This window comes from Prorops nasuta, unplaced genomic scaffold (assembly GCF_024137725.1).
Source record: "Prorops nasuta isolate Cenicafe-Biocafe unplaced genomic scaffold, Cenicafe_Pnas_1.2 PNAS00024, whole genome shotgun sequence".
Taxonomy (NCBI): Eukaryota; Metazoa; Arthropoda; class Insecta; order Hymenoptera; family Bethylidae; genus Prorops; species Prorops nasuta.
Window position 1 is genome coordinate 1880100 of NW_027116821.1, and position 27159 is coordinate 1907258.

General features: G+C 30.5%; 1 protein-coding gene across 1 annotated transcript; it reads left to right on the forward strand.

Annotated features, from left to right (window-relative positions):
- The first annotated feature begins 2047 nt into the window (after positions 1-2047).
- Positions 2048-3397, forward strand: LOC136781823 (putative nuclease HARBI1). Its single transcript, XM_066740826.1, has 5 exons — positions 2048-2229; positions 2303-2595; positions 2674-2978; positions 3045-3289; positions 3388-3397. The coding sequence occupies exons 1-5, from the start codon at positions 2048-2050 to the stop codon at positions 3395-3397; spliced, it is 1035 nt and encodes a 344-aa protein (XP_066596923.1).
- Positions 3398-27159: the final 23762 nt, after the last annotated feature.

The window sequence follows — 27159 nt, forward strand, 5'->3', positions numbered from 1 at the left end:
AAACAAACTATTTCATATTCAATTTGAGAATGGTATGGTTCTTTTCGAGGTATCCCTTTTGTGAATCCTTCTGAAGGACGAATAAGCTTCCAATGTATCTTTCTCATCTTGCTCTAGCATCCCCTTTAGTGGTTATTGTCCTGTACAGTCGCGTCTGTTATTTCTGTCCCGCCTTCGAGCTGCTAATCGACTAGCAACACTTTCGAAATATCGTGGTCCATGGTATTCAATGCTGTCTGATATTCAAAATAAGGAGACTGTATTCGTCAGTATGAACCATGTTTTTATATATGCGTTACGCCACCAAGATGACATAGAATTGGCCACGTCACAATATATATATATATCTGCATGGATTTGAAAACTTCTTTTAATTCAATCACCTGGATTTTTTGTACAAGCATTTATAGGTTTTACATTGTGGTATAAAAAAATCTTGAATGAATATATACAAATAATTAAATTTAAGAATAATGTTAAATTTTTCAATGAAAATCCCTGTAAGTAAAATAACAGAAATTACTAAACAAAAATGATTATGTTAAAATAAATTTATTTAAATGAAGAATAAATAATTTAACCTTTCCTCTCGCTGCAATCTCTTCAGCTTAATTTCGGCTATATCTGCTTGGGCTTTGTAGAACCGATACTTTTCCTTCTGGACTCTAATTTTTTCTTGTATATGAAGCTTGTAAGCAGCTGTAACCTCGTTCTCAATTGTTGCTGGTACTGCAGCCCTCACAGCGCTTTTAGTAATATTTTTAAGGGGGCTGCTGATGGGCTTTCTCAGACTACTTGGTCCCGCTTCATTTCCCCATGAGGTAATGGCTCCTTCTTCTCTTAATGCCTAAAGTAGGGAAATTTTTAATAATTGAATTATCATTCATATGCAAATGAATATTTATTATTTACTTGGAATACTGTTGTACAAGGATCATCAATATTTTTAGGATCACTATCTTCCAGCAAATTGGATACAGTGCTGATGGTGTTAGCAGATGATTCTTTCCAGCTCTTTCTCAAAGTGTTGCAGCCTTGAATGGAAAACATATGGCATTGTGACGTAGGGGTTGGCATTTGATCGCTTCCGAAGCAATTTGTTATCCCTACTGCAGATTTTCCTAATAAAGAAGCCACCCTCTCTAAAATCTCATTGCGAGCCGGTGCCTTAGATTTTCCACCACCTAATAGAAAAATTTCATATGTATTTTATGTATATTTAATATATATTTATCAATTATTTATTACCTGTTTTATATAGTTCAGCCTTATGAGCTGCTGTATATTTGCGGGCATTTGCTTTTAAAGCTTTCCAAGACGCTTTTAAGTCTATTTTTGCCCATTGTCCATCAGTAGCCTTATCAGTTTCATTTTTTATTTTCGCCCACGCCTTTTCTTTTTCACCTTTCGTAGTACCATCCGTTTTCTTATCTTCTATAACCATAAAGTATTTTTCAATTATAGAAACGAAAAGTGCTTGATTTTCTGCTTTTTTCTGAACCATCTTGAAAAAAAACGAACTCGTTTTAATACATTATATTGCAACAATAGGTGAGAAGCTATTTATCTATGTCAAAGTTAATACTATGGGCGGAATCAATACTCAAAACTAAAATCAAATTTAACTCAACAAATATTTATGACGAAGATTAAGATAAGCATTGAATTAAAGGTTAAAATGAGACAATTGATCTTAGTCAAGACCGTACTAAGCTTAAGTTCCGTTTATTGATGCCGCCTATGTTACTGTTCATTTTTACCATTTTTTTACAATGACATTGATCTTTATACGAAACGCTGCTGTAAAATCCGCTAACTTGGCTTTTGATTTTGGACAATTATGCCAGAAATCAATTAACCCAAAACAACAAACAAACAGAATTCCATCATTGTGTATATGTAGTGCCCCTTGCCAACTCCATTTTAAATCGATTTTTTTGTTACTCTGGGCTAATTTCTGGCACTATTGTTTTCAAGAATAGAAAACTAAAGAAGGTAAATAGTTACACGAAATTTCACGTATAAATCTTTTTCTACTGAAATTAAGATGGAAGATGTGCAAGAAGGACAGCATCAAAGACGGCTAAGACAGCCACGTAGGCAATATAAAAGAAATAATTATTTCGAAATATACAACAACGAAGAATTTTGTCAACGGTTTCGCTTAACAAAAACTCAGACTTTTGAAGTTCTTGCACAAATTGAGCACAGAATAGTGCAGGTTAACAAGTATGTATACATTATATATATCTTTTTATTATTAACTATAGAATATATCAAATTAAAAAAAAAATCTTTATAGGAATGACGCTGCAGTAACACCAACAATCCAATTGTTAGTGACATTGAGGTTTTATGCTACAGCATGTTTCCTGCAAGTAGTCAGTGATTTTATCGGGATGTGCACCACAACAGCACAAATAATTGTGCATAGGGTTTCTCTAGCCATCGTGAGCGAATTATTTCACAAATATATAAAGCTACCAAAAAGAGAGAAAGAGATGCTACATGTAATGACCGAGAATTTTAAAATATCTGGAATGATACGCGTGATTGGTTCTATAGACTGCGTGCATGTACGCATTCAGTCATATGGTAAATATATAATTTAATATACATAAATTATATATTCTGATTGAATACTTTTAACTCATTATTACATTATTTCTTTAGGAGGAGATGACGCCGAACTTTGGAGATGTAGAAAAGGCTTCATGAGCATTAATGTACAATGCCTGGTAAATAGCAATCTGGAAATAATGGATATCGTTGCAAGGTGGCCAGGCTCAACACATGACTCTACCATTTTCGCAAACAGTCGCTTAAAGCAAAGATTCGACAATTTCGAATGCGACAATGGTGTGATATTAGGAGACCGAGGATATCCAAACCAACGTTACTTGATTACTCCTCTCGCCAATCCTACTACGCCTGCAGAGGTCTTATTTAATGAGGCACACATACGTACCCGTTGCATGGTAAAAATTAAATTTAAAAATTGAATTTTTCCAATTAATTTTAATCTCTTTTTATTAAACTTTTAGGTAGAAAGGTGCTTTGGCAGTTGGGGCAGAATGTTTCCAGTGAGCAGCGGCAAGTATGGCACCAGATTTCAAACGCCAGAACGTACAATAAATGTTATCCTTGCATCAGCAATTTTATATAACATTACTCGACGCGATAAGAGAAAAATTCCACAAGGCCTTGAACCTTATCTAAATATTCCTGAAACACATGAAGCACCTTGCACAGATGATCGCCAACATTTGATTGAAGAATATTTTTCTAGGTATAATATATTTATGAACAATCATAATTCATACATTATTATAAATATGTATACAGTAAATATATAAAAGTTAATGTAATTGAATTTAATTTAAATAGATTAATATAGGGTGATCCACAATCACAAATGTAAATAAGTCAACTGTACGTGCAGTGAGTTTAAAAGCCTCTCTTCTCCATGTTTACTCGTAGCTTTCTTCTAATAATTGCTTATTTTTATCCTCCCCTAAATTTATACATTGGCAAAGATGGACTTGGAGACTTGGCGGTGTGAGAAGCAAATAGAAAGTCTCAGACAGCATTGAATACCATGGACCACGATATTTCGAAAGTGTTGCTAGTCGATTAGCAGCTCGAAGGCGGGACAGAAATAACAGACGCGACTGTACAGGACAATAACCACTAAAGGGGATGCTAGAGCAAGATGAGAAAGATACATTGGAAGCTTATTCGTCCTTCAGAAGGATTCACAAAAGGGATACCTCGAAAAGAACCATACCATTCTCAAATTGAATATGAAATAGTTTGTTTCCTCCAGAGTCGTCAGTATTATGTAGATACGGTTACGAATTAAAAAGTTTGAGCTTAATATTAGGGTTAATTTAAGGATAAGCACCTTTGATAAATAAGATTTACTTTTAACTGATCTATACATATGATCTATATCATCTGTTTAATAATGATTTGAAAATAACATTGAAATTTTATGAAAGGAAAATAGGTGTTTGAATGTTTCAATAATTATATTTTCATGATTACATTGTAAATACCTTTATATGTGATTAAAAGGCAAATAAAATTGTTCAATGAAATCAGTTAATAATTCTAGTTTAATTAGGATGGAGCTTCACAGTCTATTTAATTCTATTAATACATTTGTTTACCAAAAAGTTTATAATATTTTTTATCATAAAACTCAAAAACATTATTTCATAATGTGTACATTAACACATTCTTGTATCTTACAGACTAATCAATAATACAACAATCTAGATAATTCAACCTGTCAAAATTATCATATACTATCCATTTTTAAAATATCTGCTTCAATGAAAAATGACGTCATCAGATCTTGCAGTCACTGCTGCCAACTTAAATTTCCATCTTCAGGTTTTCGCTTGTTATGTTGTACATGAGGCTTGCCTGAATTGCTTCGTTAAAACGGCCCTAGGTGGTACACCGTTTAAAATTGTATTAATTATAATATCTGAAAATTTTTAAACATATAATGATAAATATCCAGAAGAAATAACGTTTAATTGACGTTGAGGGAACAACGTATTTACCCATAACCAATTCGAAACGGTTGAATACAAGGCATCTTTCTAACATTTTTTAAACGTACGTTGTATTCTCCAAGAGAAATAACGTTTAACTTCCGTTGTTGAAGCAATGTTTTTCTCCACAACTAATATGAAATGGTAGGATTGATGGGATCTTTCTAATGTATTTTAAATATTGATTTTTTCTATAGATGCAACGATTAAATGATGTTAGCACAACGTTTTCTTCGTGAACTGAAATTATGTCAAGGAAACAGTTCAAATATTGTTTTTAGTAATATTTATTCAAATGATTAAAAAATATTTAACAACAAAGATTTTTAGGATTTAATTCGAAATAAAAAATAATGTAAGGTGATTTTCAATAACAGTTGCATATTCATCAAAATTGTAACGATCTATTATATGCTAACGTAGCTTAGTGGTTAAGGTGCGCGCCATGTTAGAAATTCTTTCAGCTATTTTACGATTTGTAGCCAATTCCAGGAGAAAGGAGACTCGAAGGATCGTCCGCTCTGCTTCTAGGATGCAGATTATTATAGTGTGTAAGATTCGATGATTGATAGAAATCAATATAAAGACAATTAATTCATATAGATTACGTGTAGGAGGAAAAACCTGCTGCACGCAGGTTCGCGTCCAGCCATCTCCTAATATTTTTTCTTTTTTTTTTTAGTAAAAATTGATTGTATAATGGTAACTTATAATATTTTGTGATTTTAATGCAAATTGAAGTGTTAAATTATTCACGCGATTCAATTTATTCATCCTAAAATTTTTTCAAGCGGACAGAAACGTTAAATTAACCGTTGTGTAAACGTTAAATCAACCGTTGATAGAAACGTGGATTTTGGCGACATAGGGCACGTTGTTTCAGCTATAGATAACGCGTTAAGAAATTACGTTGATTCAACATTTTTGGTTTTATTGGGTAACATTTTAAAGAGCGTACATAGAGTAACAAATCCTGCTTTGTTTTTGTTTTTAATCTGCCTTCAGAGACTGTACTGCAGACTCTGTCGCAAATCTGCTATAAATCTGCGCTCGGGTTATGTGTACAGATTGCGTTTTGTTTTTGGCGTCATTCTGCTAGAAGGCTAGTATGTGCCGGTTCTGACGGCAAATACCAAGTCAAATGTTTCTATAGTTGATAGCAATCTGACAACAAAATTTGAGCATTTCTGTTAGCAATCTGCTGCCAATCTGCACACAAAATGTTATCTGGGTGGGTATATAATATTATATAGTATCATTTAAATAATATGTGTGAAGGATTATTAGTATTAAATAAAAATCTATTATTTGATAAATACATAAATTCATTTTATTTTTATAATTGTTTAATGAACCTATTTTATTTGTAATAAAATTCATAAAATTTTAAACGATGTACCAGCACCACCTAGTGACTACATTGTACTAACACATGCCGTTAAGTTTATTGTTCTGCGCATGCGTCACACGGCGTAAGCATTTAAATCAAGTACGCAGAGTCTGCTGTGTTTCTGCTGCAAATCTGCTGCAGGCTCTGCCGCAGAGTCTACTGCGTTCCTGCCGTAAATCTGCTGCAGGTTCACTTGCGTTTCTGCTACAAATGTACTGCAGGTTCTGCCGCATAAAGCGATATCATATTGTTGTTAATCTGTTAGCAGAAACTGACAAGTCAGGTTCTGTTTCAAATATGGTGTCATTTTGCTGACTAGATTTTGTAGCAGAATTTCGTTTAGTTTTGCACAATCGGATAAGGCTATCTGGGTTAGGGTGGTCATAAAAAAAATTCCGATGGTTTTATTTTATTAAGAATGATTAAAAAATAGGAACCCTATATGTTATATTAGATTATTTGGAAGCTGTTAAATGGTGCCGATTTTTTTTTTAAATAAAAATGTAGATTTATTGAAAACGACTTAGCGAAATTATAAAGTAAGTGCTTTGAAAAGCCTTTCAGATAAGGTACAAGAATATAATAAAAAATTCATTACGTATACATTTAAGTAAATTATCTGAAGTACTTTTTAAAGCTTACTATATTATTTTATAATTCCGCTGAATCGTTTTCAATAAATCTATATTTGCAATTTTAAGAACAATATCGACACCATTTAACGGTTATCAAAAATTAAAAATAAAAATAGGGTTCCTATTTTTTCAACATTCTTAACCAAATGAAACCAACGGGCTTTTTTTTCTTTATGGTTGTCCTAATGTATATGCACTTCATTTTTAAAATATCCGTATAATAGAATAAAGTTTATTCACTTACAAATAAAATTGGGAAGGGTAGGGTGTGAGCCCATTTTTATCTTTAAGAATTTGTGGTACCTTTCTTGAGAATTGTTAGTGCTATCTTTCAACCGGTAAATACAATAGATTTGCGTATCAACAATATTTAACCAATATTTTTCAAAATATCGGAAAAAATGCCATGAAATACTTATAAAGTAGCTCATTCTTTTGTGCCTCATGTAACAGTTTATAAAATTCTATTGAAATTAACTTTGTTGGCAAATAAGCCAGATTGCATATCTTTCTGAACAAAATTAATGTTTTCGAATGTAACTTAAGGTCATGCTTTGTGTTTTCAAATATTTTAAGTCTCCTGGCCCTTTTTCGCAAACTCTATTTTCAAATAGTAAAATGTTTAATTGAAATACGAAAGTAAAGAATGGATACAAAAGACTTAACGTTATGTAGATAATATTACTTGTATAAAATGAAAGTAACAGCCAGTTATATGGCAGTTTTTGAATACCGTTCTAATAGCATTATGTAGACCAGTTTCAAAGTCACAAATGCATTGTAGAGGTTCCAAATTAATCATTATTTTTTGTTTTATAAATTCAAAAATTTGGACGTACGTCTTTCCAAATTTATTCGGCATTAAAGCCCATATTATCGGAATAAACTAAAATGTCACAAAAATGATTAAGTATAAACACAATTCTTGAAATATTTGAAAATATTAAAAATAAAATAAATAAAACATTTCATATTAACCTTTTCCTTATATTTTCCCATAATTGTCAAGAGTTGACTGGCATTTCCTATTGAAGGAGTTGTTTCAAATGTCGCATCTATTGAAAAAATTGTACAACATTCTAGTTTCTTAATCAAATATTTATCTGTTAAAACAATTGATGCGTTATTATTATCGTGTTGAAATTGGAAAAACGATAATTTGCGTAGTTTCCCATCTAATTTAAATTTTAATAGCTTTTGCCATTTTCTAGTGCCCATAATCAATTCGCATTGTCCTAAGCACTTTGGATTTTTAAGACCATGTTTATTCTTCCAGTTATTCATAGTACGTCTCATTATTTTATAGGGTAAAGTTTCTGCTGCAGTAGGATTTCTGAAAATACACAATAGTATATATACTCTGATACAACAAGATATTATTCTTCTTACTTCAATGCAACTGAATCGTATATTTCTTTTGGTGTACCTATGCCGGTACTCATTGCTTTTAGTAGCTTTTTCCTAAACCGTGAGCTTTCTTTAAAATCATCATTAGTCTGATGATTATGATTTTTCATACTTTTAAAATCACGACCGTGAATAATCTGTGCAGTACCTGAACAGTTTTTATTTTCACATCTAAGATATCTATGAAGAAATTTGAATTTACATATTAAATTTATACAATATTTAAAGATAATAAAAATATCAGGGTTACTATATATATATTTGATACTATAATTTTAAACATAATTTTAGTCCATGGTAGTTTACATATTTACTTACGTTATTAGGTTTCCATTATTTTTCGTATAAGTATGCTTTTTATAGTAAATATATCCATCTGGATACAAAACAGTAGGCATTAATTTCTTTTTTTTATCCATCGCTTATAATTAAAACTGGGGTTATAAAAAATAATGTTAGACTAATAATGGAATAACTGCAAAGCGATCGACATTTATCAATAACAATCTTCAAGCTATACATTTATATGAAAAATATAAAAAAACACCATACCTGATTATGCAAAAATTATAACGCAATGAATACAGATATGGACATCTTAAATAATAAAATTCCATAATTTTTACATTAATTTATTCAATACATATAGAATTTTAAAATATATTTTAAAAGAGATCGAATATCACATAAAAATAGGTGATATTAAAAAATATATGAGAGAAATCAAAAACACAACAACATACAATAAGGATTAAAAAATAATAACAACGTATTTAATAAACCAGCAGACAGAATTACAATAACAATAATTTCATTATCTGATAATGCATTTGTTTAAAATAATTAGTAGAGCTTATTACAATATGCATCTTTATGAAATACAATTATCCAAAAGAAGTTAACAAATTTGCGAATTAAATAGCCCACCTAGTATTAAGAATTTTTACGCTGCTTCGAAGTTACATTTTATGATAATGCACAAACTTTTTTTTAAAAATCTGACAAATTTTCCAATAAAATATATTAAAATTTTAGTGTCATTAAAATGGAACCACAAAAGATTTGTAATGTTAGCTGCAAACAAAATTAAATATGCATATTTATAATCTTTTAAATTGTTAACAATTATAGGTTTCGAATGAAAATTCTTTATAGATTAATGAACAAACGAGGAAGAAAATAGAAGCAAAATGAAATAAACCCTTTTTTTATGAAAACTTGCTATTAGCAGAAATTATCGGATAATTTATTAAAGAACGTCAACTAAACTTAATTATTTTTCAATGAGATAGAGTAAAAACATTTTATTTATTTATTTTCGTTCAAAACGATTACTTGATAATATATGTTATGCGTTTTCAAAAATTAATCGATAATCGTCACTAAACACGTTATTGTAACATTGAATTTGTTGCCTTTTAATGCAAAGCATTATAAGTTGTCTTATTTATAATTTTCTTTGTAAATATAAATTTTATCCATTATGATCAAAATATTATAAATATAATTAAATGATAATATGCGTTTTTTTAGTATATCGAATAAACATCATTAAATGGTAAGCTACTACATAGTGTTTTATAAAGTTCTACAGACGAGCTAAGTCAAATCTGTAATATGAAAAATGGGACATCACGTTTAAAAAAATTAAACTGACTTTCATATTCCTTTCAATAGCATATATATCTTAAGCTTAAAATAATAACGACAGGTAATAAATTTATTCTAAAAGCACTGAAACTATGCTATAATATAATGATTTTTGTAAAAATGTAAGAAGAAATGTCTCTCACTACTCTTGATTAAGGTCCAAGGCATATTGCTACGCATTCTATAGAACAATTGTTAATTTAATGATTGATAGTTTTGCTTATCTTATCCCTGTTTTCTTCTATTCGCCTTAGTTATATTTTCTAAATATAGTTATGGAGCCTAATGTCACTGTATGAAGAAGCGTGCTATTAAAATAATTTTCTCATTCTTCATAAAATTCTGCATCCCTTTTCATTCATGTCTTGCATATCTTACAATGCTGTAAAAATTAAACCATGTAAATAAACAAATCTTATTTAGAAGCCTTTTTTGCTTATTATAATTGAAAGTAATCCATATGTATATTATGGATATATATACTTGTTATACTTTCTACGAAAAGACCAGCTCATTTAGACAGTTAAAACTATAATACCCAATGTGTAGAAAATTTGTGAAATATCCAGTACGTAAAGCAATATTGCATTTTGAACATATATCCTGTCATTCGTTAATTTTCCATATATATTTCACATATCTTATCACCATTTACCAGTGCATCATTTTAATATTTTTATCTGAAATCAAAAAAGTAATCACAAAGTAACGATTTTTAAACATATATTTATAGCTGCTAAAAATATAAAAATTGTTATATACGTATCTTAATTATATTCGATAGTAAACCTTCCTATATTACTGCTTTATATTTTTATACATTTTCTCTTCTCATTTAAATCCTTTTCTTAACCTTGTTTTAATTTTATTAATTTGACAGAATTTATTATGTCAACAGTAGGTTATCTGCGCACATTTACTGCGCATCAAGCATTACTTCCGTTAATTTTTCGTTACATTCACATATTTTATAGATGAGTAGCCATAACTACGTCTGAATTTTTTGGGACAAATGGCACGCTACCATTGAATCGTGTGTGCTTCGGCTAGCTTCACTATGTAATTTAACGTGCAAAATGATATACTACACTATAGTTGAAAGCACACACGATTCAATTTCCCACTGTGTAGGAGAAAGAGGTGTAAAATGGAGAAATGTCAAATGTTATCGTTACTAAAGTAAAAATTGAATGCTTTTAATGAAAATGAAGATTATTCGTACTTTCTATTCATTATTTGCAATTTTTACTTTAGTAACCTTACCATTTGACATTTCTCCATTTTACACCTCTTTCTGCTAGGATTAGCATGTAAACATTTCTCCACACCAAAATGGCGGATGAATCTCAATTTTCGTATCCAACTATTGGTAACGGCCTATTATATGTTGGTACTACGCAACGTTGACCAATCAGCGCTCTCAGATTCCATCATTCCGAGTGCTATAGTCAACTAACAATCTCCTATGCTCCGCTATTAGGAAAAGACCCTGTATATATATATATAAGCAGAGGTTCTCTCTAAAATATAGAATTAATTGTATTATTTAACTATAGCACACAGGCACTAACTGTACATTGTCTAACTCAAAAAAATGTTAAACATTAATTTTTAATACTTATTTTAATTAAAATATACTTACGTTTTAATACTTCTTTTAAATAAAATATGATAATTTTGCTATAGTAAGAATTGCTATAGTCAACATTGATATAGTCAAGTAACACAAAAATTCCTATTTCGGTTGGTACACTGTACAAAACTGGACGTTTATTTTCAGGGGTTAGATCTAGATCTCGGATCAGACTTACCGCAGTGTCGCAACTTACGAAAAAAAAATACTTTATCACCCTAGACTAATCCGGATCTAGTGAGGAGGCTTTCGCGAGAGTGAATCCGGATCCAGATTTAAGTAAAGTAATTAGGGCCTATCAGGTGTGGAAATTTTAGCTGTCATTAGTGGCATTATTCTAATCAACAAAAGTTAAATATTAAATTTCCAATTTGTTTTGCTAAAGATAAAGAAAGAAGTATAATAATCATTAATAATTTTCACTTTTTATATAATATATTAACTTTCTTACGTAATTTCTCTTAATAACATTTTATTTACAGATTAAACAATGAATTATATGAATTTATGGAATATTTTATTTGAAAATAATGAGGAGGAAGATAATAATACATCATCTTCCTCCTCATTATTTTCAAATAAAATATTCCATAAATTCATATAATTCATTGTTTAATCTGTAAATAAAATGTTATTAAGAGAAATTACGTAAGAAAGTTAATATATTATATAAAAAGTGAAAATTATTAATGATTATTATACTTCTTTCTTTATCTTTAACAAAACAAATTGGAAATTTAATATTTACCTTTTGTTGATTAGAATAATGTCAATAATGACAGCTAAAATTTCCACACCTGAATAGGCCCCAATTACTCTACTTAAATCTGGATCCGGATTCACTCTCGCGAAAGCCTCCTTACTAGATCCGGATTAGTCTAGGGTGATCTAGTTTTTTTTTCGTAAGTTGCGACACTGTGGTAAGTTTGATCCGAGACAAGGTTGCCAAGTGTAGTACTTTCGGTACTACCGTAGTACCCAAAAGCGACATATCCTATAGCGTAGTACTATTTTGGGTACTACGCTATAGTCACTGCTGATACTACTGGTCGGCGGAAATACGTCAGAGGGTAGAGACTGTAGAGGGACCGCAATATAGATATTTCTAATTACTAATTTCAAAATACATAATGCATGGTCCGTGAGCCAAGACAAATGTTAGTATTATTGTATCGTACATACAATATACATACCGCAAGTTATAAAGTAATATAAAGAAATAAAGTGACAGTTTTAATCTTACTGACAGCTGATATACTGATGGTATAAGTGAATAAATAAAGTGACGAAATTTGTAAAATGTACAAAAAAATAATTTTTAAAAGTATATAAAGGACTGAACATTTTAGATAAGTATAACAATAAAGTTTATAATATAAAATGTAAGATATAAATATTTTGTGTTACTTTGTGGGATTTTATTTCAGATTAAATTATAGTAATGTGTTTACTATGTCACTACTGAGGATGGAGCTATGTGGATTGAACATTAAAACGAAAGGAATAGATTCACCATATTATGGTTACTGTGTCATTGCTGAGGATCAAACTGTGTTAATTGAGATGAATATTAAAATAAACAAGTCAACACATTGGGTAAATACGATACAAATAAAGAAGCTGACAGATTACATTTGTAATTTCAAATGTAAGATTTTATATAGTACTTTTTGGGATTTTGTTTCAGATTAAATTATTGTAAAGTGTTTACTATGTCAATGCTGAGAATGGAGCTATGTGGATTGAACATTAAAACAAAAAGAATAGATTCACCATAATGTTATTTCTATGTCATCGCTGATGAGGATCAAACTGTGTTAATTGAGACAGATATTAAAATAAATGAGTCAGCAATTTAGGTAAATGCAATAATAAATAAAGAAAATGACAGAATAGATATATAATATAAAATGTAAGATGTTTTATAGTACTTTGTGGGATTTTGTTTCAGATTAAATTATAGTAATGTACGTGTGTTTACTGTATCACTGCTGAGGATGAAGCTATGTGGATCGAACATTAAAAAAAAAGAATAGATTCACCATAATGTGGTTACTGTGTCATCGCTGAGGATCAAACTGTGATAATTGAGATGAATATTAAAATAAAGAAGCTGACAGATTAGATATATAATATAACATGTTAGATATTTTACAGTACTTTGTGGGATTTTATTTAAAGTTAATATATGTAAAATAAAATTTTTGTTTTCTTTTTACAATTGTATCAATATTAATTACTATATGTTGCAATCTCTTAAAATTAAGCCTCTGCTTTTATTAGCTAACTAATAGTTCCACACGGCAGTGATGCCAGAATCAAGCTTTTAGCAACAAAAATGAAGATAAGCGCTAGCCAGCAGCAGTATAGAAAATTTAAAGGGAAGCGGTACAAACACAATTATGCCTAGAGAGCATAGGTGTGATTTGGACTTCCGGCAACATTGGCGTCAGAAGAAGAGCGACTACCGCTAACCGTGACATTTTTACGTGTCATCCGAGTGAAGTGGTGCTGCGTTTACCTAAAAACTCAAAGCAAATAAAAATGCTTTTCTTAATTGATTTTTAATATTGATAAAATGGTCAAATGTAGCCATTAATTAATTAGATTTGGTAATAAATACAGAAAATGCGTTTTATTATAACAAATGAGTTGAGGTAAAATAAACTCAATGTTTTTATATTAATCTGTTAACAAATGCATTTTTTTATTTATTATTGAGTCCAATAAATTAATGGTTATTAAAAAAAAATCCTTGTAATGAAAAAAAAAATGAAAAAATTTTAAACTTCACCAAGACTCGAACACGAGCCCACCGCATAATAAACGGCAACCTTACCGCCTGCGCTACAGCGCTCACTTGATGTACCAAGAGCAAAACAGGCTTTTAAAGACTGACTACAATTCTTTCACTAACTCGTCATAAACGATCAAAAATTAGCTGCAATAATAAATACATTTATCTCCACAGCATTATTGCACTAAATTTATTATGTTTTTAATTTGAAGCATACATTTTACATGAAGATACGATACTTTAAGGGTGTTCATGCAATACTCTAAATACAAAACTATTCATATGCTGGTTTATCATAGTTATTCGACTACATATAACAAATATTATAATATTAATTAATTTATGATAGTTGAGCATATGAATAGTTTTGTATATAGAGTACTGAATGGTTACCCTTAAATTATCATATCTTCATGCAAAATGTATGCTTCAAATTAAAAACAATAAATTTAGTACAATAATGCTATGTAGATAAATGTATTTATTATTACAGCTAATTCTTGATCGTTTATGACGAGTTAGTGAAAGAATTGTAGTCAGTCTTTAAAAGGCTGTTTTGCTCTTGGTACATCAGGTGAGCGCTTAGCGCAGGCGGTAAGGTTGCCGTTTGTCATGCGGTGGGCTCGTGTTCGAGTCTTGGTGAAGGTTAAAATTTTTTCATTTTTTTTTTCATTACAAGAAATTTTTTTTTTAATAACCATTAATTTATTGGACTCAATAATAAATAAAAAAATGCATTTGTTAACAGATTAATATAAAAACATTGAGTTTATTTTACCTCAACTCATTTGTTATAATAAAACGCATTTTTTGTATTTATTACCAAATCTAATTAATTAATGGCTACATTTGACCATTTTATCAAAATTAAAAATCAATTTAGGAAAAGCATTTTTATTTTATTTATTCACTTATACCATAAGTACATCAGCTGTCAGATAGATCAAAGCTGTCACTACTCCTTATTTCTTTATTACACTTTATTTTTCCGTATACTAACATTTGTCTTCGTTCACGCCGTTCACGGTGACAGGCTGTGAATATACTATATATAATTTTTGATATATTACGTTCTGCATTTAAGATGGCTACTGATGTATTTCCGCTGGCAGTATACTTTGTGCAGTCTGCATTCCTTATATCAAAATTCACTTACTATAGAGCGTAGTACTATTCAAGATGGCGGACTTGGCAACCTTGATCCGAGATCTGGATCTAATCCCTGAAAATAAACGTCCACTGAATCATGTACAGGTATAGCAGCGTTGCCAAGTCCGCCATTTTGAATTACACTACGCTGCATAGTAAGTGACGAGAACAAAATATACTACTCTACGTGGTATAGCAAGTGTCTAGACTACAAACTGTAGTTTCAACTGGAAGTATACCTAAGATGCGTTCGAGAATGAATGACTAAATATGATTGGTCAATTTGGAAGGACGTTGACCAATCATGAAAAGTCACTTGCAAATTAAAAGATTTCGATTACCGTACCTGCAAAACTGATGATTTGTGCCGAAAATCGTATGCCAATTAACTGAGTACACATAAAATCATATTATTAATTACTTAGGATGAAGAGTAATGTCTTTTATGGAAGTTTCAATCGAGAAAAATTTATCTTTGTTAAGACTTTGATAAGCTGAAATTCCATTTTAACAGGATCGGTCTTTGGCGTCTTGGCTAGCTTCGTTGGCTGTATTAGCTGCTATTTTCGTCATTAATATGATGATGCATATAACAGAAACTCAATAAAATAATAATATGATGTATAGTTTTTCAAAGTTTAGGAAGTAACATAAGCTCTCATTTAAAAATTATTCAACCGATCTTGATTAAATTTTCAACAGTGCTTCATCATATTAATAATTTTTGTATGAAATCTAGCTATTTGTTTTTATATATTTATAAATAAAATATTATTTTTATGCAATGAAAATGAGATGAAGAAAAACATTGTAAGAATAAACATTATTTATTTAAAAGCATATAACTTTTTTACAAATTTAAAGAATTTTCAAATATCGAAGATTCAAATAAAAACTATAGATTAAGTTACAAATTTATATATTCTTTTTAAATTTAAGATAATAATTGAAATATCAGTAAATTACGCAATTTTGAGAAACGGGCGTTACATCAGCATAAAGTATTCTGAATCTTCATCGGAAACACCTTCATTTTCATTATCTGTATTTGATGTATTAAAATGTACATGCTTTGATTGCAATGATCTATCATATCTGCGGATGGTTCAAATAATTTACAAGTACCACTATTCTTAACACATTCCCACGCAGTCAAATTATTTTTTAATGTAGTTGTCTTCATTTTGTTCCTGTTTTTCGTTTTCGTTAAATTAACTTTACTAAAAAGTCGTTCGCACTCAGCGTTTGAATGAGTTAAGCAAAGCAAGTTTAAAACAAATTGAGATAAATTCGTGTACTTTTGTAGGTCCATAATATCATCATAATTTAATAATTTAACCCAAAAAACATCTATTAACTTTTCATTTGTAGTGTCGAGTGGTAGCTGTGCGAAAGGTAGTAGACGCCATTCATCATCTACTGATTGCCTGGTGAAACAGGAAGAATCTAAATTACGAGGAAACATTTCAAAAATAGAAGTTAATGTTGGTACCGTTACATGAAATTGGGGATCAATAGATTTGTGAGGAATAAAACATTCCAAATCTCTCAAACGTAAATCATTAAAATCAAAACGTTTTTATAACTCTCTGCTTGCTTCTTTCAAAAAATTAAACGTATTCAGACGAAAATTCTGTATATGTTCCGCTTGTTGTATTATCTCGGGTTTCTGCAATTCGGTATTTACCTTTAAACCTAAATAAATTTCATTTATTGGTAGAAAATGAAGCTCGTTATCAGGATCTATGTCCTTCACATTCGTGCTGAGAACATAGCTATTGTCCATATAACAAATTAGAATATCTTTAAATAATGCTGCTGCTTGATTGTAAAGTAATGGAATAATAACTTTTTCAGACTGAAATAGTCAATTAAATTTTGTAAATTTTGGTAATACCCATTTTAAGAACAAATAATAACATTTCACGAATGGATGAGTTATGGATGAGTAAATTATCTCTGCTGCTGGTAAATGCTGTTCTTCCCACAACTGTGTGAAATACATTTGAAGAGGCTCCCATTGCTCTAAAATTCGATCTACAACTGCTTTTAATGAAAGCCATCGCGTTTGAGCACTATATAACATTTTATGCACTTCAGCATCCAACAAAACGTGAAATTCCTTAAATTGGTGTTGCCGCTTACTACTAAGTTTAAAAAAATTATAAATATTGCGCCCTAAATCTTCACATTCACGTGGTAATGTTTTACAAGCATAATTCGCACATAAATGTGCAGTATGACATATGCACTTCAAAATAGTAATATTAGGACAATCATTTCTAAATCTAGACGCTACTGAATTATGTGAACCCATCAAACTATTGCATCCGTCTCAACCAAATCCGGTTATATTTTCTAAAGGAATGTTGCAAACAGTGAATGAATTAATAATATTGTTATATAAATTTTCTGCTGTTTCATTGCTATCTTCATCTCTATAAATTTCAATTAAATCCCATAAGGCGCAACGAATACTTTGTATTTCTGCATCGAAAAATCTAACAATAATGCAAATTACTTTAACATTGGAGACGTCTGTACTTTCGTCTGTCATTATACTGAATTTGCGTTTTTGTAAAGTAATACATAATTTATTATTATACGAAGATGCTATTACACCTGTCATCGCGGTTAATTTTGTTCTTCCCAAACGTAACATTTTGCAAACATCTACATCCTGAAAACAATGTTTTAATATAGGTATTAAATGATCTACTATACGATACGCTATGTTATGTTCTGCAAAGAATCCTGTCAAAATTAATTCAATTCTTGTTACTTTTGTTTGAATTTCTAAAGCAGTTTCCATGGTGTCCAAACTATTTGTGCTACTTGTACGCCTCATCAAATCCAAATGTCTCTTACTTCCAGCGTGTTTTCGTAATGTATGATAGTGCGCCGAAATGGAAGATTCGCACATGGAGCATAATGCTTTCTTGTTGGAAGCGTGAGGCTGAAGCCAATCTTTCAAAGCAGGATCCGTTTCCCAAATCTTTCAATACGTTTGACCCCTGCTTTCAGACAGGGCATTTACTGAAAATTCTTGCTCAGCTTTCATTATCAAAATCCTTTAAAGAAATATCAACGAAATTGTTACAAATTTAAAAATTAAAGAATGTTAGTAGAAGCGACGAAAAGTGATTTTATGTAACAAACTTACCCCTATTTTTCTGATATATGCTTCAAATGTATTTCACAGATGTTATTGATAATCCACTAATCGAACACTTATTTAATTCCAACAAAGGACGGTTTTACGATACTTTGCTTTACCGCTACAGCTCGTTTTAATCTGGGGAATAAACCATAAACCGTATTTCTTTGGATTACAAAGAGATTTTTATTATTGATGATTTGTATATTCGAGATACCGTCTGTGTCACTAAGCGTAATTGGATTGAAGATGGTAGTTGAATGATGTAGTTTAATTTAAAGCTTATATTTTGCTTTATTTATTACTTTTACTATTTTTAAAAATGTTCTCACACAATTACACTAAACTTCACCAAAGAAATCAGTAAATGAAGAAATTAATTTAAAATAATTATCGATTTTCGCTGATACGCTTAGAGCAAAAACTTAAAAAACAAGATCAAAGACGAAACAGACAAAAAGACATTGCCTAAGGGCTAACGAGGGCTTTTAATGAATTATCCCTCCTTGAGAAGAAAATGAAGGGGTCCATCGTCCACCCTGTGGACCAATCAGATCTTCAGTTTAGCGAATGTTGTTCCTTTGCTGAGGAAATTTTTGGTACACCGAGTAGGGAAGGCTAAGGATATTTTTTCTGGACGGGAAGTACTTCTTTTACGTCACAGGAAGATTTTTCCCAAAAACAAAGTTGGCGATAGCAGGATGTTTGCATCGCAGGATGGGTTTTCGTAGATAGTCATAAAAAAAGAGAAACTCCCGGGTGGCTTATTTGCACCGCAGATGGATTTCCCCGTATGTAAAAAAAGATGTCTGAAAAGGGTAAATTGTATAGACAGTTCTTGGTTTATTGCTCTATAAGCGATAATGCAGGTAGAGAAAGTATAGGGATGCTCTCTTTGCACCCAGGATAGGAATGTTTACTCCAATGTATATTCTATTTAAAATCTATGTTTTAATATAGTTATATCAATAAGTTAAGTTCAATGTCTACCTGATATTCAAATATCATTGCTTTATTTTTTATTTCGTCTAGCTCATATATGGTGAAACTGGAGAGTGAGGCAGCATATAACATTCCACACTTTTCGTTATTCCTGTATATATAGATACTTTATTTAAAGAAGTATGACTATTATTAAGGTGGAAGAGTAATTTACAAATTGTTTGTTAACAATTTTTTATTGTAAAAAGATTCTTTAACATGTGAAGAATATATTCCGAAAGTTTCAAGTGAAAAAAAATAATTTAAGAATCTTTACAAATCTATCGAAGCTATACTCTCAAAACGCGTATATGAGATGAAATAAGAAAACGAGTTCGCAGTTTTGTCTTATGCCTTGTTTGGCCTAATAAGCTTTATACATAATTTGCTATTTGAATATTATTCAATACATATATGTACATGTACGCAAACAGATTAAACTTTGATAAGGATGAAATTCATAAAAGTGTTAGTAAACAGAACTTTTAAGTCCAAAAACTTTAAACGCGTTTTTCTCAAAACGTTTAATTTTTCGCGTCGTGAAATGCAAATAAAAAATTATTTGTCTAATTTACTGGAAATTTTGCAAATACATTTTTTAACTTATTGGCCTCAGCAATAAGCAAAATATACCTCAAACTTCATTAAAAAAACCATTATAAATAAATTTTTTCTCCTTTTGTTTATAAAAAAAACGACATTTCTGTTCAAAACAACCTTAAATTTTAATTTTTAGACTTTTTTTTGTTAAATTTCACTATATTGTTATGGGTTTACACTGCGATAAGCAAATTCAATCACATTGGTACAACTAAATTTATTCTGTCCTCGTAGAGTTATTTTACAATGTTGAATAGTATAAAATAAATTGATAGGAAATAGGTAGTGACCTCTCCCTTGACCTTTTTATCTAGGTCCTTCTCGAGGTCCTTGAGCTGGGCGCTGAGGGTATTATATGTTCGTTGAGTTTACTTAGTATAGTGTGGAATCGAGGTATCTTGTTGGTGTCCGCTGCATTTATGCTGTTTTTGGGATCAATTGTATTAAGAGAAAATTTATGGCTTGGAATATAATTCCTTCACTTGCTTATTTTATAGGTTTGTACGGTTTCCAACATAAAATCAGTAGCTGTTAACAAACAATTATTATGTAAATAAATCGTTCCGGAGCCCACTAATTCTATGATGAACTTAGGTTTGTTTTTACAAATTACTTCTAGAATTTCTTTATGCGGAGTTGTAAATATCCATAACGATGGATTATTCATTGGCATCAGCATTGGGTGAATCAGCAACTTTTAACTTTAATATTAATTAACATGCACTTTACGGCGAATCAATAAATATTTTACTCTTCTTGTAATAAAAATTCTTTAAAAAACAACGTTTTACAGGAGTATCACCCCTTAATAATAATTTACAGGAAAAAGAACTCAGTTGACATTTACATAAATTTATAATCTCCACAACGATCATTTTCACATAAATAAAGACATTTAATTTCAATAAAATTCATATAAACAAGAAAAACAACTATTTATTATACAAAAGTAATAAATTTTCATACTTTTTAAAATTCTTAAAAATTATAAAAAGGATAAACTTTTTACAGCATTATTATAAGGGATCATTCATCCTCGGGATAAAATAAAAGAATAAAATTATTTATTTAATAATGACCAACACGATATTTAAAAATTTATTTAATTTTCAATTTACTAGGTAATTATATATGCATTATCAGAACAATTTTCACTTCAATATTCTTTACAATGTTCAATAATAACAAACAATTCTAGATAAACTGTCAAAATACACGAGGAAGATAGAAGTATTACGAAGTATTGTTCGTAAGACTATTACTACACTATAGAAAACTAATATACTAACAGAAATTATAGTGTCGTACTACACATCTTATAGCGTAGTATCCGAAATACTGCACATCCTATAGCGTAGTATCTCAAATGCTACATATCTTATAGCGTAGTATCCCAAAGGCTACACATCTTATAGCGTAGTGTCCGAAAGGACACTACGCTATAGGATATGGACACTAAGTAGTGTAATTACACTACACTTGGCAACGCTGAGGTATAGTTTCTGCTTCCCTATACTATCTTGTAGCAAAAATGCTTCTCGCAAAATTGATTCATGTCCATCTCAACAACATTCTCAACCAAGGTTGCCAAGTCCGCCATCTTGAATAGTACTACGCTCTATAGTAAGTGAATTTTGATATAAGGAATGCAGACTGCACAAAGTATACTGCCAGCGGAAATACATCAGTAGCCATCTTAAATGCAGAACGTAATATATCAAAAATTATATATAGTATATTCACAGCCTGTCACCGTGAACGGCGTGAACGAAGACAAATGTTAGTATACGGAAAAATAAAGTGTAATAAAGAAATAAGGAGTAGTGACAGCTTTGATCTATCTGACAGCTGATGTACTTATGTTATAAGTGAATAAATAAAATAAAAATGCTTTTCCTAAATTGATTTTTAATTTTGATAAAATGGTCAAATGTAGCCATTAATTAATTAGATTTGGTAATAAATACAAAAAATGCGTTTTATTATAACAAATGAGTTGAGGTAAAATAAACTCAATGTTTTTATATTAATCTGTTAACAAATGCATTTTTTTATTTATTATTGAGTCCAATAAATTAATGATTATTAAAAAAAAAATTCCTTGTAATGAAAAAAAAAATGAAAAAATTTTAAACTTCACCAAGACTCGAACACGAGCCCACCGCATGACAAACGGCAACCTTACCGCCTGCGCTACAGCGCTCACTTGATGTACCAAGAGCAAAACAGCCTTTTAAAGACTGACTACAATTCTTTCACTAACTCGTCATAAACGATCAAGAATTAGCTGTAATAATAAATACATTTATCTACATAGCATTATTGTACTAAATTTATTGTTTTTAATTTGAAGCATACATTTTGCATGAAGATATGATAATTTAAGGGTAACCATTCAGTACTCTATATACAAAACTATTCATATGCTCAACTATCATAAATTAATTAAGTAATATTATAATATTTGTTATATGTAGTCGAATAACTATGATAAACCAGCATATGAATAGTTTTGTATTTAAAGTATTGCATGAACACCCAGATAACATTTTGTGTGCAGATTGGCAGCAGATTGCTAACAGAAATGCTCAAATTTTGTTGTCAGATTGCTATCAGCTATAGAAACATTTGACTTGGTATTTGCCGTCAGAACCGGCACATACTAGCCTTCTAGCAGAATGACGCCAAAAACAAAACGGAATCTGTACACATAACCTGAGCGCAGATTTATAGCAGATTTGCGACAGAGTCTGCAGTACAGTCTCTGAAGGCAGATTAAAAACAAAAACAAAGCAGGATTTGTTACTCTATGTACGCTCTTTAAAATGTTACCCAATAAAACCAAAAATGTTGAATCAACGTAATTTCTTAACGCGTTATCTATAGTTGAAACTACGTGCCCTATGTCGCCAAAATCCACGTTTCTATCAACGGTTGATTTAACGTTTCTGTCCGCTTGAAAAAATTTTAGGATGAATAAATTGAATCGCGTGAATAATTTAACACTTAAATTTGCATTAAAATCACAAAATATTATAAGTTATCATTATACAATCAATTTTTACTAAAAAAAAAAAGAAAAAATATTAGGAGATGGCTGGACGCGAACCTGCGTGCAGCAGGTTTTTCCTCCTACACGTAATCTATATGAATTAATTGTCTTTATATTGATTTCTATCAATCATCGAATCTTACACACTATAATAATCTGCATCCTAGAAGCACAGCGGACGATCCTTCGAGTCTCCTTTCTCCTGGAATTGGCTACAAATCGTAAAATAGCTGAAAGAATTTCTAACATGGCGCGCACCTTAACCACTAAGCTACGTTAGCATATGATAGATCGTTACAATTTTGATGAATATGCAACTGTTATTGAAAATCACCTTACATTATTTTTTATTTCGAATTAAATCCTAAAAATCTTTGTTGTTAAATATTTTTATAAATTGCAATTTTTTAATCATTTGAATAAATATTACTAAAAACAATATTTGAACTGTTTCCTTGACATAATTTCAGTTCACGAAGAAAACGTTGTGCTAACATCATTTAATCGTTGCATCTATAGAAAAAATCAATATTTAAAATATATTAGAAAGATTCCATCAATTCTACCGTTTCATATTAGTTGTGGAGAAAAACGTTGCTTCATCAACGGAAGTTAAACGTTATTTCTCTTGGAGAATACAACGTACGTTTAAAAAATGTTAGAAAGATGCCTTGTATTCAACCGTTTCGAATTGGTTATGGGTAAATACGTTGTTCCCTCTACGTCAATTAAACGTTATTTCTTCTGGATATTTATCATTATATGTTTAAAAATTTTCAGATATTATAATTAATACAATTTTAAACGATGTACCACCTAGTGGCTTTAACGTTGTTCTAAAAGACGGCGTCATGTTTATCGTTCTGCGCATGCGTCAAACAGCGTAAGACATTTAAGTTCAGGTACGCAGAGTCTGCTGCGTTTCTGCTGCAGATATGCTGCAGGCTCTGACACAGGTTCTGTTGCGTTTTAGGTGCTAATCTGCCACAGGCTCTGCCAGAGAAAGCGATATCATATTGTTGTTAATCTGTTAGCAGAAACTGACAAGTCAGGTTCTGTTTCCAATATGGTGTCATTTTGTTGACTGGATTTTGTAGCAGAATTTCGTTTACTTTTGCACAATCGGATAAGGCTATCTGGGCATATCTTAAAGTATCGTATCTTCATGAAAAATGTTTGCCTCAAATTAAAAACATAATAAATTTAGTGCAATAATGCTGTGGAGATAAATGTATTTACTATTGCAGCTAATTCTTGATCGTTTATGACGAGTTAGTGAAAGATTGTAGTCAGTCTATAAAAGGCTGTTTTGCTCTTGTTACATCAAGTGAGCGCTGTAGCGCATGCGGTAAGGTTGTCGTTTGTCATGCGGTGGGCTCGTGTTCGAGTCTTGGTGAAGTTTAAAATTTTTTCATTTTTTTTTTCATTACAAGGAATTTTTTTTTTAATAACCATTAATTTATTGGACTCAATAATAAATAAAAAAAATGCATTGTTAACAGATTAATATAAAAACATTGAGTTTATTTTACCTCAACTTATTTGTTATAATAAAACGCATTTTCTGTATTTATTACCAAATCTAATTAATGGCTACATTTGACCATTTTATCAATATTACAAATCAATTTAGGAAAAGCATTTTTATTTGCTTTGAGTTTTTAGGTAAACGCAGCACCACTTCACACGGATAACACGTAAAAATGTCACGGTTAGCGGTAGTCGCTCTTCTTCTAAAGCCAATGTTGCCTGAAGTCCAAATCACACCTATGCTCTCCAGGCATAGTTGTGTTTGTACCGCTTCCCTTTAAATTTTCTATACTCCTGCTGGCTAGCGCTTATCTTCATTTTTGTTGCTAAAAGCTTGATTCTGGCATCACTGCCGTGTGGAACTATTAGTTTGCTAATAAAAGCAGAGGCTTAATTTTAAGAGATTGCAACATATAGTAATTAATATAGATACAATTGTAAAAAGAAAACAACAATTTTATTTTACATATATTAACTTTAAATAAAATCCCACAAAGTACTGTAAAATATCTAACATGTTATATTATATATCTAATCTGTCAGCTTCTTTATTTTAATATTCATCTCAATTATCACAGTTTGATCCTCAGCGATGACACAGTAACCACATTATGGTGAATCTATTCTTTTTTTTTAATGTTCGATCCACATAGCTTCATCCTCAGCAGTGATACAGTAAACACACGTACATTACTATAATTTAATCTGAAACAAAATCCCACAAAGTACTATAAAACATCTTACATTTTATATTATATATCTATTCTGTCATTTTCTTTATTTATTATTGCATTTACCTAAATTGCTGACTCATTTGTTTTAATATCTGTCTGAATTAACACAGTTTGATCCTCATCAGCGATGACACAGAAATAACATTATGGTGAATCTATTCTTTTTGTTTTAATGTTCAATCCACATAGCTCCATTCTCAGCATTGACATAGTAAACACTTTACAATAATTTAATCTGAAACAAAATCCCAAAAAGTACTATATAAAATCTTACATTTGAAATTACAAATGTAATCTGTCAGCTTCTTTATTTGTATCGTATTTACCCAATGTGTTGACTTGTTTATTTTAATATTCATCTCAATTAACACAGTTTGATCCTCAGCGATGACACAGTAACCATAATATGGTGAATCTATTCCTTTCATTTTAATGTTCAATCCACATAGCTCCATCCTCAGTAGTGAAATAGTAAACACATTACTATAATTTAATCTGAAATAAAATCCCAGAAAGTACTATAAAATATCTTACATTTTATATTATATATCTAATTTGTCAGCTTCTTTATTTATTATTGTATTTACCCAGTTTTTTCACTCATTTATTTTATTATCCGTCTCAATTAACATAGTTTGAATCTCAACGATGACACAATAACCACATTATGTTTAGTCTATTCGTTTATTTTAATTTTGAAAATCCGCATAGCTCCATCCTCAGCACAATGACATAGTAAACACATTACTATAATTTAATCTGAAATAAAATCCCACAAAGTACCACAAAATATTTATATCTTACATTTTATATTATAAAATTTATTGTTATACTTATCTAAAATGTTCAGTCCTTTATATACTTTTAAAAATTATTTTTATGTACATTTTACAAATTTCGTCACTTTATTTATTCACTTATACCATCAGTATATCAGCTGTCAGTAAGATTAAAACTGCCACTTTATTTCTTTATATTACTTTATAACTTGCGGTATGTATATTGTATGTACGATACAATAATACCAGAGATGAAACGGGAGATTGCTCATGCGAGGTCCCGAGGCAATCCCTACCGGTAGGCGACGCTGGTGTTGGCAAACGCGCGTGTCTCAGGTCCATCTAACCCCTAACGCAATCTATCGGAAGAGACCACGAAGCACGAGCGTTAAGCTTAGAATAGGGTAAAACATATATGCATTGTTGCCAGAAAGCGGAATAAAGAGAGAGCGGAGATATTTTCTCGGACCTCTCTGTCTTTCTCGCTGTTAGTTTCTAGCAGAAGAGTCGAGGCAAAATCTTTCCGTTTCGCTTTGCCGAAAATCTACCAATATTCGATGTCATTTATATTTGCAGGCCAATGCCTTTATACATGATTTTTTCAGCATATTTATTTATCAGCATTGACTTATTTAAATCATTAATAAATTAAGGAAATGCGTATTTGATATATAATAATTATTTTAACTATAATTTCATCGTTATATTTCGCTTATTTCCGTAAAATCTGCATTTCTTTAGGTTATTATTGATTATTGTAAGTCAATGGCAATTTAAAAAAATTTAATCTTAAAAAAAAAAAGAAAAGTACCGTTCAGGAATCGAACCCGGACCCACAAATCGCCACGCGATTACCTTACCGCCTAGACCACGAGGCTTCTTCAGTGCACCGTAAACAGATAGTCTTTTTAAGGGCTTGAAATCTTCTTTTAAACCATATAAATAAACGAGCAACCGACAGCTTTATTCATTATTATTCTGTCATAATGGTACACAAATTAAGGAATATTTATATTTTGAATAGTTTTCAAAAGCTTTTCCAATAGCCAAGAACGAAGATAAATAATCAACGCTCGCAGTTTCCGTTCTTGGTTATTGGA